The 16524-nt window shown below is 40.1% G+C and overlaps 1 protein-coding gene across 7 annotated transcripts in view; it reads left to right on the top strand.

Annotated features, from left to right (window-relative positions):
* The window catches only part of CHD2 (chromodomain helicase DNA binding protein 2), a 123228-nt gene that overhangs the window by 36399 nt on the left and 70305 nt on the right, over positions 1–16524 (top strand). For 6 of the 7 annotated variants that reach the window (XR_006704419.1, XM_045448733.1, XM_045448736.1 and 3 more), the window contains 10 exons: positions 1027–1167; positions 2658–2791; positions 3883–4108; positions 5405–5505; positions 6488–6532; positions 6703–6881; positions 9103–9227; positions 12186–12402; positions 14605–14694; positions 15547–15737. Coding sequence is in view for 6 of the 7 variants with exons in the window: in XM_045448733.1 (XP_045304689.1) it covers positions 1027–1167; positions 2658–2791; positions 3883–4108; positions 5405–5505; positions 6488–6532; positions 6703–6881; positions 9103–9227; positions 12186–12402; positions 14605–14694; positions 15547–15737 (1449 nt within the window). In the remaining variant the exon portion in view is untranslated. Of the gene's footprint in view, positions 1–1026; positions 1168–2657; positions 2792–3882; positions 4109–5404; positions 5506–6487; positions 6533–6702; positions 6882–9102; positions 9232–12185; positions 12403–14604; positions 14695–15546; positions 15738–16524 lie in introns of those variants that run through there. The other variant, XM_045448737.1, reaches the window with a different exon arrangement.

Genomic DNA, 16524 nt, shown 5'->3' on the forward strand with positions numbered 1-16524 from the left:
TACGGGAGTGCCTAGGCTGTGGTTCTCAGTCCTGGCTGTGTGTGAGTTCCCTTGGGTGGCCATCTCCTTAGTCTGTGTGGCAGGGTGTGGTTTCTCAGGTAGTCTTCCAGATATATTTTGTACATGTCACACAAATATGCGTGTAGTTTTTTGTCTTTTGCTCCTTTTATGCAGATAGCATTTCATGCATCTTGTTCTGCATTTAAAAAAATATATATATATATTTTAACATTTATTTATTATTGAGAGACAGAGAGACACAGAATGTGAGCAGGGGAGGGGTAGTGAGAGGGGGAGACACAGAATCTGAAGCAAGCTCCAGGGTCTGAGCCGTTAGCACAGAGCCCGATGCGAGGCTCGAACTCACAAACCGTGAGATCATGACCTGAGCCAAAGTTGGATGCTTAACTGACTGAGCCACCCAGGCACCCCTGCGTTTTTCTTTAGTTATCTTGGAAATCTTTTCATATCAGTACATGGAAAAGTTTCTTGTTTTTTGTTTTTTTAATGCCTACCTAGTTATTCTGTTGAGTGAACTGATTCCAAGTTGATGAAGATTTAGAGTTTTCCTAGTCTTTTGTTAATTGCAAATAATACTACAGTGAATACCTTATTGTGCCTGTATCAGTGTATATCTGTAAGATCAACTCCCAGAAATGAAAAATGTTGACATTTCTAAGTTTGATAGATATTTCCAAGTTGTCTGCCAAAGAAGTACCATCAGTAACATGTTGCATGTATATTTTTATGTCAGGTAACCCTGAGGAGTAGTTGAGAACCATTGCCTCAGAATTCACTGAATCTCCTATATGTGTTTGAGGATTATCAGTATTACAATTACTTTTGTGTTGAAAATGCAGATTTCTAGTTGATTAGAATCTTAGCAAATGGGACTCAGGAATATACATTTCTGACATTCCCCAGGTTAATCCTATATATGTATTGTGGCTCTGGGAAATTATAGATTTGAAATAGACACCAAGTGATAGAGTAAAAACTTTGCCATTTTTTCTCTTCTCATTTTAGAACAGTGCCCAAACCTCGTGTTAAAAAGCAACCTAAGACTCAGCGTGGAAAGAGAAAAAGGCAAGATTCTTCTGATGACGATGATGAAGATGATGAAGCTCCTAAAAGGCAGACTCGTCGCAGAGCAGCTAAAAATGTTAGGTAGGTTGTGCCCCAGAAGTGTTTCATTGGCGTGAGGGTGATAGTTGGGTAGAACTTGGTTCAGGTGAGTCCACGATTTTGCATTTTTTTTTTAAGTTTATTTTGACACAGAGAGAGAGAGAGTGCTCGTGTGCACACACTTGAGAGCATGAGTTGGTGGTGGCGGGGGAGGGGGCAGAGAGACAGAAGCCCAGGAAGGCCCTGTGCCGTAAGTGTGGAGCCCATTGTGGAGCTCATACCCACAAACTGAGATCATGGCCTGAGCCAAAACCAAGAGTCCGATGCTTAACTGACTGAGCCACCCAGGTGCCACCAGGATTTTGCAAAATTTTGGATTTTGATAGGCATAAATAATGACCCGTGTCCTGAGGTTGTGTTTAGAAATTTCTTGCAAAAAAGAATGATGTTGGCCAGTGGGAATATGGAAGGAATAGCAGTGGTTCATTTCTGGCCTTCATTCCTGTAAAGAAAAGCACTTCAAGTTGATGTTCTATTGAGGTGGGTTCGTCAGTGATAACTGTCACCCTTTTTAAGGAAAGATGTTTGGATTATATTCTCACTTCTAAATTGCTCTTTCAATCAGACAGATTCTTCTGAGGATCACTTTATGTACTGGTATTTGGGTGTAATTTTATTAAGCTTACTAATAGGATATGGAGCATTAATAGAAAATGAAATAAAGGAATAGAAACATGCAGACATCAGTATTTTACTTTATATGAGTCCAAGGATATTTCATTTTCTTTCAGAGGATACACAGGTTTCTTTTGGTCTACTGAGAGATAGTGAAACTAAGTCCTGGAGATATTAACCTGTCCAGTGTGTCTAGTTAATGATTCCAAAGCTTGGACAATGTGCTGAATATGCCAAAGTGTACGTTTTCCTCCTGCAGCTCTTGTGCATCCAGGATTGTGTTTTTCTCTTGTGTGACTCCCAAACCATTTGTTGTTTATATTAGGTGAAAGGTTACATTGTGAAAGGTTACATTTTGATATTTCATTACCAGGAAGTATGTTTGTTGAAGTTTTCAACAGTTTGAGGATACTTAAATTTCATATTCTTGTTATCAGACAAAATACAGGGTTGAAACATTTCATCTTAGAAATAGTGTTTCCTTTTTGCTTAATGAAACAGTAGGTGTTTTTTCATTCAGTATATGTTTTCTTTGTAGTCTCCTTGTTTACATAGTAACCTCCTGTTGAAAAACAAAAGCATAGGCATGTCCGTGTAGTTTTCTCTATCTTGCTTACACAAATCACTACAAACAGTAGTCTGTTTTTATTTTGAACTGTAAGCCTTCCTACAGTTCTCCATGAACATGCATTAATACTTAAGTAGGAGAAAACAGGTACTTTGAGCCCACTTCATCTGTGGCTGATCTTAAAACAACATGCTGGAGCCAAAAGGATATGGTTTTTGAACGTCATTGTATTTGGTCTTTAATTCTGGAAAGGTAGCCTTTCATTTATCCAGCACTATTTCTCACGCAGCTATAAGGAAGATGACGACTTTGAGACCGACTCTGACGACCTCATCGAAATGACCGGAGAAGGAGCCGATGAACAGCAGGACAACAGTGAAACTATTGAGAAGGTCTTAGACTCAAGGCTGGGAAAGAAAGGAGGTATGTCTCTGTGGGGAGCAAATTATGTCTTACTGTATTTCTTACTGATTTCTTACTGAAATCTTCTGTATTTCAGCTCTCAAATGAAGAATTTCAGTCCATGCTCACAGTGGTCGTGAAATGTGGAAGTTGTTCTGGCATAATGTCATGTTTCATTGCAGAGGATGTAGGGATGTGTCCGATATGTCTTTGAGACTTGAAACTTAAGATGTGTTTATAGCTTAAAAAGCAGTGATGTCAAAGATATTCTGGTTTATAAACCTGAAACAAATTTACCTTTAATTAGGTGTTTCTGAATCTCCTGGGTGATAGGGAATGAAAATTTTTTTATATCTAACTTGAGGTGTCTTATAACGTAGTTTCTTTAACCTTTCCATATAGAAAATATCAAAATACTGCTTAATTCTTTTTTCTTTTTTGTTTCCATCCAGCCTCACTTTTGGTTAAGAGTTAACACAGAACTTTGGGTGGATGGGTAATTGGTGTGGGATGGTGGGGGGATCTTTCTTTCTTTCTTTCTTCTTTTTTTTTTTTTTTAAATGTTTATTCATTTTTGAGAGACAGAGACAGAATGCGAGCAGGGGAGGAACAGAGAGAGAGGGAAACACAGAATCCGATGTAGGCTCCAGGCTCTGAGCTGTCAGCACAGAGCCCGACATGGGGTTTGAACTCATGAGCCATGAGATCATGGCCTGAGTCGAAGTTGGACACTCAACTGACTGAGCCACCCAGGCACCCCTATTTCTTAGTATTCTTGGAGAGACAGATTTGTTTTCTGAGTTAGTAGGGACCAAACCAGAAGGGTGTTGCTCTTCCATTTCTCTTGTGTTTAGACACAAGGATTTCTTTGATTTCACCAACATATTTTGGAAAACATTTTAAAGTGTAGAAATTGGGTTTGCGTTTTGACAATATTTGAAATTACGAATCTTGTTCATCCTGTATTGTTTGTGAATTTCTGCTTATTTTTCAGTCAACAGGATTTTGATGCTTCCTCCAAAAAGAGATTCTTTAGCTGAATGTGTACTCAGGAAGCCTTTTCAGGGTCTGATTTAATATACTTTTAAATGTTTACCTGAATCCTTTTGCAGCTACGGGAGCTTCTACTACTGTATATGCGATTGAAGCTAATGGAGACCCAAGTGGCGACTTTGACACTGAAAAGGATGAGGGTGAAGTCCAGTACCTCATCAAGTGGAAGGGTTGGTCTTACATCCACAGCACATGGGAGAGTGAAGAATCCTTACAACAGCAGAAAGTGAAGGGTCTAAAAAAATTAGAGAACTTCAAGAAGAAAGAGGATGAAATCAAGCAATGGTACATTTTTCAAGCAATGGTATATTTGCAGCCTTGAGGGAAGGAAGGTTTTTAAAGAATGTGTGGAGCACATAGCTGTCTAGGAACTCAGATTTTGCCTTAATTATCTGAACACCGAGCTGGTCACAATTCCATTTTATAAAATTGTGACCTGAAGACACTATATATATATGTTTTTGTATATGGCCACCAATTTTGCAGAGTTTGATAATAATAATAAGTAGCTTATGGAGCATTTTGCACACCCAGTGTTTTTTATCCTCATGATAAGCCCATGAGATTTGTACCATTGTACACATTTTGTGGATAGGGAGAGTGAGGCACAAGGCAACTTTTCCGGGAGGTCCCAGGATTGGAGTTCTGGCAGCCCGAATCCAGAGCTAAGTCTTAGGCACGCTGTCATTTTCCTGTGATTACGCTGGGGTGGCTTAGATGTCAGGAGTTAATATTCCAGAACTGTCTGGGTTACAGTACACTTACCACTAATCTCAGTTTTCACAATTTGCAGAAATGATGTGACTGAAACAGATGAACTCCTGAAGCTCTGATAGACCATTGTTTTTAGTTTAATTTACTTACAACTTTGAACGTGGTTAAGTTGCATATGAGAAATATGTGGGTCTATAGCACCCACAGACCTAAACTGACTAATTAGAGGTATCAGGTTCAACCCTGAAGACCCACCTGCCAGTGTAATGTGATCAGGTTATTTTGTGTTAGAAATAGGGCCAGATGGGTTCTAATTCCCATTTTACTACTGTGCACGATGTGCTCCTTCAGTAAATCACTTATTTTTCCTTTAGGTATCCCTAAGAACGGGGTCGGTTGTAAAGCAATTACAAATTTAAAATCCTCGCAAGTACAGTAATAGTTCATTTCAGCTTGCCAGTATTGTCCTTCTATAGAATTTTAGTCCAAAGAATAACTAGCTTTGTGTAAAAGCTACATTTAATCTCTCCCAAAGCACATACCTATATGAAAAAGGCATGTTTCCTTTTAAATCTGGGAGACAGTTTTATGGTCCTATTCTGTTTAGATATTGGAATTTATTACACAAAGTAATTATTTTTAGGTTTCTTTATAAAGAAGGAACAACTGGTATGTTTTATGAGTCTAAGATTTCCTAAAAGTATATGTTTTTTATAAAATCTCTGGCTTAATTACTAGTAAAGGTTGCTAAAGGGACAGATGTAAGTAAAGGCTCAGTTTCCTTTGCTCTTCTTAGACTTTGTTTTGATAGATTTGTATGGATCTCCCAAATCTAATTGGAATATGTTTTTCTTTTCTTCTGTCTAGGTTAGGAAAAGTCTCTCCTGAAGATGTGGAATATTTCAACTGCCAACAAGAGCTGGCCTCAGAGTTGAACAAACAGTATCAGATAGTCGAAAGAATAATCGGTGAGCACATGGAAAATTATTTTAGCAGTGTTTGAGCTCCGCAAATAATGGCTTTTGGTTTTGGGATATTGTAAATTTAAAAATGCATTTTGTAGATTTACTTGTAGAGAATAGATGTAGGGGAAAAAAGGCAAGAGAATACATGGCTATCTAGATTGATTTTGAAGGAAGAGTTAACAAGATTTGCTGGTAAATTTGGACGTGGGAGATGAGAGAAGGCGGTGTCAAGTACGATGCCAAGACTTATGACCCAGGCAAATAGGAGAACAGAGGTACCATTTACTGAAATGGAAAGGCTAAGGGAAGAACTGGCTTGGAGTGGAAATCAAGAGCTGGGTTTGATATTTGTAAGTTTGCTATTCTTCTTGGTTGACTAATTGGGGAGTATCGTGAAGGTTGTATGTAGCATATGTGAGCTTGGAGTTTAGAACTCTCAGTCTGCGCTGGAGATTTATATTTGGGAATTTATCAGTATGTAGATAGTATTTAAAGCCTAAGATTTACTGAGATTATCAGAAATAGTATACCTCGTGAGACTAGGAAGTTTGAGAGCATTCCAGGTTTTGGAAGTTACGGAGAAGCCACAGGAGAAGAGAAATAAAGTCTGGTGAGAGAGGAGGGGGGCTGAGAGCATGATGCTCTGGGGGGAAGGAGGACTGAGACTTGATCCTTGAACTTGGGCTGGTTCAGGATCTGTGGAGTGGTGGGGATGAGGCCTGATTGGGGTGGCTTCAAGAGAGAATGAGGGGGACACCGTGAGTAAAAACAACTCTCCTGGGGAGTTTTGTTGTAAAGGGGAACATAAATGGGGTTGTAGCTACTCAGGGCTGTGAGAGCAAGACCGGTGTTCCTTTTTTTTTTTTTTTTTTTTAAATGATGTCAGATTATAGAGTATATTTGTATTCTTATTCATAGGACCTAAAATGTCATTCTTTCCTTGATTATAGTGATAACTTTTCTGTCATATTTTCCTTTTGTGTAGCCGTGAAGACAAGCAAATCTACATTGGGTCAATCAGATTTTCCAGGTAAGCAAAAGATTTGGTTAACAAAATGTTAGTGAGTATCTAAGAGCAGTTCGGGTTTTGCAGTGTATTTAGTTTTGCCACTTGGTGTTTCAATGGTTATGTGTAAAACAGTGACACTCCCCTTCTTTGGTTGACAGTTGCTAATCTACTAATTTTTGTATACCAAACAGCTCACAGTCGGAAGCCGGCACCTTCAAATGAACCTGAATATCTATGCAAATGGATGGGACTGCCCTATTCAGAGTGCAGCTGGGAAGATGAAGCTTTGATTGGAAAGAAGTTCCAGAGCTGTATTGACAGCTTCCATAGTCGGAACAACTCAAAAACCATCCCGACGAGAGAATGCAAGGTGTGGTGATGGCTGGCTTTTGGTTTTTTGGGGGAAAGATGTATTGGTGGGAAGGGTTGATCACATAGATATTGGGAAGAGAAAATGTACAAAAGTAAATGATAATTCCCATTTTGATGTGAAAGATGAATTAACCTTGACATCAAAGGAAAATATTAAAACAGAAGAAGATGAATTGTATAATGGCTTCGCTGACCTCTTTAATCTTAAAATTCACGGAACTGGATATGTCTAATTAGAGATATTGTGCAGAATATTTGAAAGAATTTAAGCACTTTAAAGAGACGTGACATTGTATGGTGGGGCACCTGGGTGGTTCATTCGGTTGAGTGACTGATGGTTGAGCGACTGGTGGTTCAGTTGGTTGAGCATCTGATTTCAGCTCAGGTCATGATCTCATAGTTTGTGAGTCCAAGCCCTGTGTCAGGCTCCGCGCTGATAGCACGGAGCCTATTTGGGATTTTCTCTCTCTCCCTGTCTCTGCCCCTCAATCACCCCAGCTCATACATTCTCTCTCTCTCTCTCTCTCAAAATAAATAAACTTAAATAAAATAAAGAAATGTGATGGGAAAGGGGAGAAGCTCTGAATTCTAAGTTAGAAACCAAACATATAGGCTTTTTATTTGCTTGATTGTTTGCATAAATCCTTTCCCTTTTTTGGAATTCATTCCACATGTAAAATGGTGTGCTTGGGTCCTTGGCAGAAGAAGTCTGTGTAAGACATGGGCTCTGTCTCTGAGGAGTTGACGTCCAGTTCATGGCACCAGACCTCCATCTGTGGAATGCAGTGTGTATTTGAGGGGGCAGTGAGTGTAAAAACGAACTGTGGTCAGAGAAGTACAGAGGCAGGAGTCACTGAGCTCCAGTAGTCCATGAGGAGGTTTTAAGGGTTAAAGAGATTGCACTACTTGAATTGCCCTGGTTCTTGAAGAATGGGTTGGTGCTGGATGGACAGATGGAAGGGGGCCCAGGTTATTGCCCTCCCCGAGGGGCAATCAGGACCCATCAGGAGAAAGATGGTCTTGGGGCTGGAAGAGAGGAAGGTGTTATTGGCAAGTGCACTTAGGTCCAAGTGTGCGTGTCTTGAATACCTTGGAGGGTAATGCTGGCTTTATCTGGTGGGTATGGACATGCCTACCTCCCTGAGAGAGAGCAGCATGATGGAAACAGTGTTGTATTCGGAAAACTTCATGTAATGGCAGTGTGTAGTTACGAAAGCCAGAAGGTCCAGCCAGAAACATGCCCTGGAAATCCGTGAGGGAACCACAGTGTGCGGACAAGGGAAGTCACTGTGGGATGCAAGGATTGGAGGGGAGGAAGCTCTGGGGGAGCCATGGCAGAAGTGGACGTGGGGCTCGGTGGCTGAGTGTGAGGATTCAGATTCTGTTCACTGCTGGGTGCTCACAGAGGAGAGGTGAGATGGTCAGTAATCACCTTAACCAAGTACACTGCAAGGGCGATACATCATGTAATAGGGTGCTGATTCCATAGAGCCCTAATTTTCAGAGAAATGCTCGCTATGAAAAGACTTTGTGGCCAAAGAACTTTGGGAAGCATTCCTAAATGAAGTTTTTCTGTAAATTCACAATATGGACAAGCGTTTTAGACTTTGAAAAGTCACAGTAATGAAATTTATGTAACTTGTATTACATTGTTTCCCAAATGGATTTAGTCACAGAATCCACATTTTGTACTGTGCAAAGCATAGAGACATGACCTTACTAGACTGATGTTCTTCACATCCTTTCCTTTAGAAAACCAAACTCACACACTTGGGGGGGTTCAAGGTCAGGGGGTTGGCATTTTGGAATTTGCAGATGTTCTCATGGTGACCTTCTGCTGTGTTTCGCTTATACAGACTTCCCCAGTGGTCTTGTTTTGTACTGTTTAGAATGAGATTATAAAGATGAAAATGGAGCACTCCCTGCCATATGATAGAGATGATGTAAAATTAGTGCTGTGTAAGGATGTTCACAGACTGACTTCAGGACAGGAGCATGTTAACCAAAGACTATTTCAGGATACATCTGGCTTTGGGAGTACAGACCTCAATGAAAGGAGGTGTGGGTGCGGTGGGGTAGGTGAGGTTGGCGATTCAGATGTGAAATTTAAACTTCTGTGCTTTAGTTCAGAGCACATAAATCATAGATAGCATTTTAACATGGGAACAGGAAGAAAGTCTTTTTCAGACGTGGGCTTTGTGAATTTTTTTGTCTTTCAGGCCTTGAAGCAGAGACCACGATTTGTGGCTTTAAAGAAACAGCCAGCATATTTAGGAGGGGAGAATCTGGAGCTTCGTGATTATCAGCTAGAAGGTCTCAACTGGCTTGCTCATTCCTGGTGCAAGTAGGTAGAAAATAGGTTTGAAATTCTCTGTACCGTTTTTGGCTTCTTTATTTTTAAGTGCAAATAATTATTTCTGTTGTGTATTATAGAAACAAAAATATATGATTGAGAGAAGGCTTTTGTAGGAGTTCATATGTATGTGTAATACCATTTTAATCTGAAGTAAAGAATACTTTGTTAATTAGTTATTAGGGGATAATTTGTCCTAGCCAGAAACCTATGTCATAACATGTTGTTTATGAGTGTGAATGTAAGTAGCAAGTTTTTTGCCCGCATCTGTGATGTGGAAGTCGTTTTTCTCCGGAAGAAAGAAGATGTCTGTTTTCCATTCATTTTCCTTCTAGGCCAGGGAAACCTTTCCCTTCATTTCTCGTGGTAGTGCTGAAGAATAGTGTGAAACACCCCCCTCCCTCCTAAGGTTGCTGTACATGCTATCCCATGTAGAGGAAGGTCTCTGATGGTTGAACCTATAAAATTGTCCTTACTTTTTGTAACAAAACCACCTTAATTTTGAAAAGGAAAGGTGTGACAATGAAAGCATTTGAGGTTTAAAGGTGCTTGAAGGCAGTACTCATGGATGTTATTCATCAGATCAGGTGCAAATCTAAGTAGTCTCTGATTACTATGTGTCAGGCCCCATCTAGGCCTGGACAGTTTGAACCGTGAACCAAGACAGACCTAGTTTCCCTGTCCTCCCAGGGCATACAGTGTGGGAAGGATCTTTCATGCTTACCTACAAACTCCTTCCCCCACATGCAATTCTTAAGTGTTTCAGTGTTTTACAGTAAGGCAAAAATTCTTGTTTCCGAATTGAACTGCAGCCTGGAAATGAAACCATGTGAACTGGTTTTCTCAGTGCCAAAAAGTGGTTTCTGGTTAGAGGTACATTTAGAATGCCTGCTTCCCAATGAAACTACCTATATTCTTTGTCCTGTAAAATCTAATACAGCATCTAGCATTCAGTTATGAACATTAGAGCCCTTGGTGAGCTTCAGTTTGTGTGACTAAGGATGTAAGTCTGATAGAACTATTCTAAATTGCATAAAAACTGGTTTTGTTTCAGAGAACAGGGAGATCTCATCTTCCTAGAAGATAGTTCTAAAGCTAGGTGGAACCTCAAGAGGTTGTGGGATCCAACCCTGTCATTTTGTACTTGAAGGGTCTTAGCCACAAAGATGTCATGTGCAGTCATGTCACGAACATCACTGTCACACCGTGTGCTGAAGAGGACCCAAACAGTTGTTAGGCCCTAGTCACAGGAACCTTACATTAAGTAATATGCTGTTTTGGCCTAGTTTTAGAAAAACAGGGAAATCCATTCAAATCTCTTTCAGTGTATGAACAATGGCAGTTTGTTAGGGAGAGGAAATGTTGGAGAAAATCCTGTTCCCTCCATACTAGCGTGGAAAGGTGAGAGAAATAGGAGGGAAATTATAGAAAGGAATATAACATATCTGAATAGTGCATAAATTATAGAGATTTAGATTATAGAGATTTAGATTTAGATTTAGATTTATAGAGAGGTATGGCCTCTTCCTTCTCCCCTGCCCCAGTATATTTGCCTTTGTCCTTTTCTTTTCCCATAAAACTAGCCATTCTGTGGAACACGGAATGTATTTTTAAAAATTCAGTCTCTTGGTAAATTAAATGTCTTGTATTTCTAATCCATTCAGTTCTTTGTAATTTGTCTATTGTTTTTAGTTCTTTCTGGGTTATTGATTAAACATTTGTTATACATGTATAAACCTTTAATGGCCTGATTTTTCTAGAAACTCTTAATGTTTGCAGCCTTTTGCCATGTATATATTTCTAATTCCCTGCCAAAAGGGCTGTTTTCTATTTCCTGAACATACTTTCCTCCTCTGGCCATCTCTTCAAGTGTTTTTCTTCTAGCTGAACAATCCTCTCCTGTTAGTATCCTGTTAAAATATGCAGACTGTCTCCTAGAGCAGTGTTTCTCAAAGTGTGGTCCAAGGAATACACCTGCATCAGAATATCCAGAAGTGTCTGTTAAAAGTACAGCTCTTTGAGCCCTTTCCCAGATGTTCTGATTTGGTAGGTGTAGGGTGGATTCAGAAATCTGATTTGCAGCCTGTCTCTGCTGTAGACTGTGCTGTATTTAAAACAAGCTTCTGGGGCACCTGGGTGGCTCAGTCGGTTAAGCGTCTGACTTCAGCTCAGGTCACGATCTCACGGTCCGTGAGTTCGAGCCCCGCGTCAGGCTCTGGGCTGATGGCTCAGAGCCTGGAGCCTGCTTCCGATTCTGTGTCTCCCTCTCTCTCTGCGCCTCCCCCGTTCATGCTCTGTCTCTCTCTGTCTCAAAAATAAATAAACGTTAAAAAAAAAAAAAAAATTAAACAACAACAACAAGCTCCAGATCTGCAGCACATAGGCCTGGGGAGGAGTGTATGTAGCATTAAACAACCCAGTGGCATGCAGTGGAGTGGGTGGATGATTTGAGCAAAGGCACGTGGCCATCAGGCTGTAGGGTTCACCAGCAGTTGGGATAGCCAGTTTGCCCCCCTGCTTTCTGTAATGGTGGAGCCCAAGGTCATGTTCTTGGATACCCCAATAAAACAAAACCTGCCTTCTGTGTTACAAGGGGTAGATGTAAAAGAACAAAATGCAAGGTAAAGAACATAGTCTGAATAAGCTCTGTAGATGTAAAAGAACAAAATGCAAGGTAAAGAACATAGTCTGAATAAGCTCTTAAAGTATTTCCAAAGCTTGATTGTACTTAGATCACTTGTTCTTCTGCTATTTTGTAGTTTCTACTACAAAGGAAATACAGTTGAGGCTGGTAACCAGTGCCTTGCTTGGTGAATTGGGAGTCATTGGTGTCCTTGCTGTTTGTGCACATGCTGGTTTGTGTGTGTGTGTGTGTGTGTGTGTGTGTGTGTGTGTGTACACGTACTAATGGTTTTGTTTTGTTTTGTTTTTATTTTTCTCTTCCTGCAGAAGTAACAGTGTAATCCTTGCTGATGAAATGGGCCTAGGAAAGACCATCCAGACCATATCATTCCTCTCCTACCTGTTCCACCAACACCAGCTGTATGGCCCCTTTCTTATAGTCGTCCCTTTATCCACCCTCACCTCATGGCAGAGGGAGTTTGAAATCTGGGCACCAGAGATTAACGTAGTGGTTTACATAGGTGACCTGATGAGCAGAAATACGGTGTGTAAACAAAAAGAATTGGGATAGAATCTGTGTTATAAATGTATTTTGGAAATTGACCTAAAACCATTATAGTCTTTAGTAACATTATGATTCCGACACTGTAATGTGCCCCCACTGTTGGGAGATTTATGTATCACAAAAATGCAACTCACATATTCTTTAAAATATGCTTACTATATTAAAGGAAAGCAATAGCAGTATGTGAATGGGGATTTGTTTTAGTTGGATTGCAGTATTAAGTTTTTCTTCGCTTTGTCTCATACTTCTAAGACTATTTTATTTATAATGGATTATAAGATGGAGTTAATACCCTGTGGAATGTTAATATTATTATTTTTGCTGTTTGAACAGAGAGATACTACTAAAAATGATCAAGTTCTTAGAGTTTGTTTCCCAGCCTTTTAAAATGGTGAGGTTGCATAACTTAGTAAGGTAGGAATAATGAGAAAGGACAATGGACTTTGCTGGGGCTATAGAAATGAGAATTATTTGTCTGTTTTCAACCTTAACTTGAGCATAGGGAACTTAGAACAGAGAGGCTTGAGTTGATCTCTGTTTAGCAGTTCTTTTCTTGATTATGAGTAATTTTTTTAAAAGCACCTGTTGTGTGTGAGGGCTTGTCTGTGCTGGGTGCCTTTTACAGGTATATTACCTGTAATCCTCATGATAGTCCTCATGATAGTGGATGGTATTCTTTCTAACCGACTGAGGAAGAAAAGGACTCATAGTTTAACACTTGTCCACAGGCCAGCTACAAAGTGGCAGAGCTGGGGTTGGGACAGAGATGTGTCTGGTCCCAGACCTTTGCTCTTTCATTACTGTGTGTTAGAGAAAACTGTTTCTGGGAGATTGCTTATCCCAAGAGAAAGCCATCAGGAATTCTCAAACTTTTGAGAGATATGTTATATATTATACCGATTGAAACTTATTTTTATTAAATATTTTCATTCAAATCATCTAACCTGAACCTGGTAGATTTGCAGATTTCCCTGCTCTAATTTTGAGTTTCTAAGCAGTTCTTAGCTTTGCTAATCTATTTGTTAACCATTATAAAAGAAAAACACTTCCTAGATGATGCAAAATGGCTTCAAGCATTGCATTCAAAGGTGAAGACAAAGTGAACTCTGAAAATTGTGGAGTCAGGGAAATTTTCTTTTCTTTTCTTAAATTTTTTTAACGTTTATTTATTTTTGAGAGAGAGAGACCCGAGTGCGAGTGGGGGAGGGTCAGAGAGAGAGGGAGACACAGGATCTGAAGCAGGCTCCGGGCTTCAAGCTGTCAGCACAGAGCCCAGTGCAGGGCTCGAACTCACGAACTGTGAGATAATGACCTGGGTCAGAATCGGATGCTCAACTGACTGAGCCATCCAGGCGCCCTGAGTCAGGGAAATTTTCTATGTGGACTCTCATACTCCTTTTCTTTGCTCTTCCCACTTGGTGGTGATTACCTGCACGCACTCCTTGTCCTGTTTCCCGCTCCCCAACTTGACGGCCAAACTACAGGAGCCTTGTTATGGGCCATCGTGCCTGCTGGGCAGCCGATCACATTGCAGTATGATGGGCCATGTGCCTGCCAGACTCCCGGTCACACTGCAGTATGATGGGCCATTGTGCCTGCTGCGTGTCCGGTCACACTGAAGTATGAATGTGTTAGTTTTTGTGTTCCTTTACATTAACATTATTTTCATGCATTTTACATTTTCATCCTGTAACCTTCCTTTTCCTTTTTCTTGGAGGCCACATCTTTCTGCTCTAGATTAATGAAATTTCTGACCAAGCCAGAGGTTGGGAATTCTATTTGTTAATAAAAGTATTGCACTACCAAAGAGCAAAGAATAATAAAATATTCCTTAAGAAAATTCACATTCTGGGAGGTTGCTAGATCAGTTCAAGTCACCAGGGTTTAATTGCAGGTGGAATGCGTTTTTTTGTCAGTTTTGTCAGATGTATTGGGATGGGGGCAGGGGGAAGTGATAGGTTATTTGAGTTCTGGCAGTAAAGTTTCTGCTGCTCAGTGATCTTTTAATTCTTTTACTGCTCTATAGTTTGGTTGCTTCAGTCAATTTAGAATGTATAAAATATTCATTAAATTCTAATCAGTTTTTTTATTTGGCATGTTTCTATGCATCTGTCACAAGACTGCTGGTGATAAGAAAGGTAAAAGTTGAAATTGTATCTTAATTACTGATTTCTCTTCTAGATACGGGAATATGAATGGATTCATTCTCAGACTAAAAGGCTGAAGTTCAATGCACTTATAACAACATATGAGATTCTCTTAAAAGATAAGGTGTGTAATTTTGTAGTGTGACTTGTCCAAATGGTGGGTTCTGTGCTTCCCGCTTGCCATGTTGCTTTTCTTTATTTAGTGAAAAACAGACAAGTGAACAAACAAAAATCCACAAAGAATACTGAGCTTATAAATAAAAATCAGAACCTTACAGTTGAATGGGACTTTAGATCGTTTAGTCCAATTGAATTAAATAGTAGGATGAAAGGGTATTGAAGCCAGTAACTTACCTGAGATTCTAGTCAGCCATTGGAACCTGGGCTTGATTGCCATCCCAGGCATTTCCCATCGTATCATCCTAAAGGAATTTCTCCACAACAGATGATGTGAATGGTCTCTGTGAGGAGGACGTAAAAATGAAGTTCTTCATATCCTCTCTTTTCTACAATTACTAAGAAATGTATGTGGCAGGTGGTCCCACTGGAGATCAGTGTAAATAAGTTCAATTTGGTGGCTTTTGTTGTTTCTGTGCTTCAGGGTTGGGGTGGAGAATAGGCAGAGGAGAATCTTAATTAAGGAGAGACTGCAAAATCACAGTTTTTGTTTCTGTATCATTTTTGCCCAGCATACCAATTTCTGTGTTCTTGCTGTGGGGCATGCAGCAGTACGTGGCATAAGAGATTCCCCCTCTCCCCCAAAACCTTTTGGATGGTGGTGTGCTCTTTCGAGGAGACACTAGTCTGGCAAAACACAGACTAAACAGAAGAGTCCTAATACAATTTTAAGTCCGTGAAGAATAAATGTTTCTGTGTATACCTTTGTGATGGCATTTGTACAGAGATAATTAACACTTGAAAGTACTTTGGGTTTCCTTCTGACCTGGTGGCTCGTTCTGTTTTGTTTTTACTTTAGACTGTGCTGGGCAGTATTAACTGGGCCTTTCTGGGAGTGGATGAAGCCCATCGGTTGAAGAATGATGACTCTTTATTGTATAAAACTCTGATTGATTTCAAGTCCCACCATAGGCTCCTGATTACGGGGACCCCTCTGCAGAATTCCCTCAAAGAGCTCTGGTCCTTGCTGCACTTTATTATGCCGGAGAAGTAAGCTCCTTCCTGTGTGTTTCGAAAGATGCTAGAATGTCTGAAATGCCAATGCTTTTTAACTTTTTAAAAATAGACCTTAGGGAAAACAGATGGCATGATTTGGGAACAGCAAAACATTAAACTGCTGCAGGAATAAAATTAGTAAAACGTTCCATAATAAATGTTAGGAGGCCCAGAATTCAGCATGTCAAGGAGGAAAGCCTATTATCTACAAGACATTTGAATCTGTTAATGCTTTGGGGAAATAATTGGTAAACAGGAAATGTTAGACCTTCTCACTGTTGTTATAAGGTAATCAAGAATTGAAATGAAGTATACAAGGTACTCAGTCTGACAGGTGTTAATATCTTAAACCCAAACCTGTGATAACAGAAGCAATCAGCATTAGCTATTACTCAGATCTGTAATTTACTAAAGAATCATAGAGGTCTTTATTGAAAAGATTTTTATGGGGGAGATGGTATACACGTTTCATAAAACTTAGTTATCCAGCAGTATTCAGTGATGCTTGAAATGAAACCTAAATTTGTTGCCCTACCTTGGGAGACCCCGCCCAGTGTGGCACCTCGATGGTACTCTTGATTCCTCCCATCCCATCCCAGAATGGCCAGCTGTTCTGCCAGCTTTCTGTACCTTTAACCTGCCAAGCCACTGCCACTCTTTATCTGGGATGGTCTTTCTCCTCATCTTCACATGTCCAGGAACATTTTTGCCTGAGCCTTTATGACCACCTCCTTTCAGATTCTTCTCAGACCACCTAACCTACAAAAGCCTGTCAGACATG

The sequence above is a fragment of the Leopardus geoffroyi genome, chromosome B3 (assembly GCF_018350155.1).
Source record: "Leopardus geoffroyi isolate Oge1 chromosome B3, O.geoffroyi_Oge1_pat1.0, whole genome shotgun sequence".
In the NCBI taxonomy this organism is placed as follows: Eukaryota; Metazoa; Chordata; class Mammalia; order Carnivora; family Felidae; genus Leopardus; species Leopardus geoffroyi.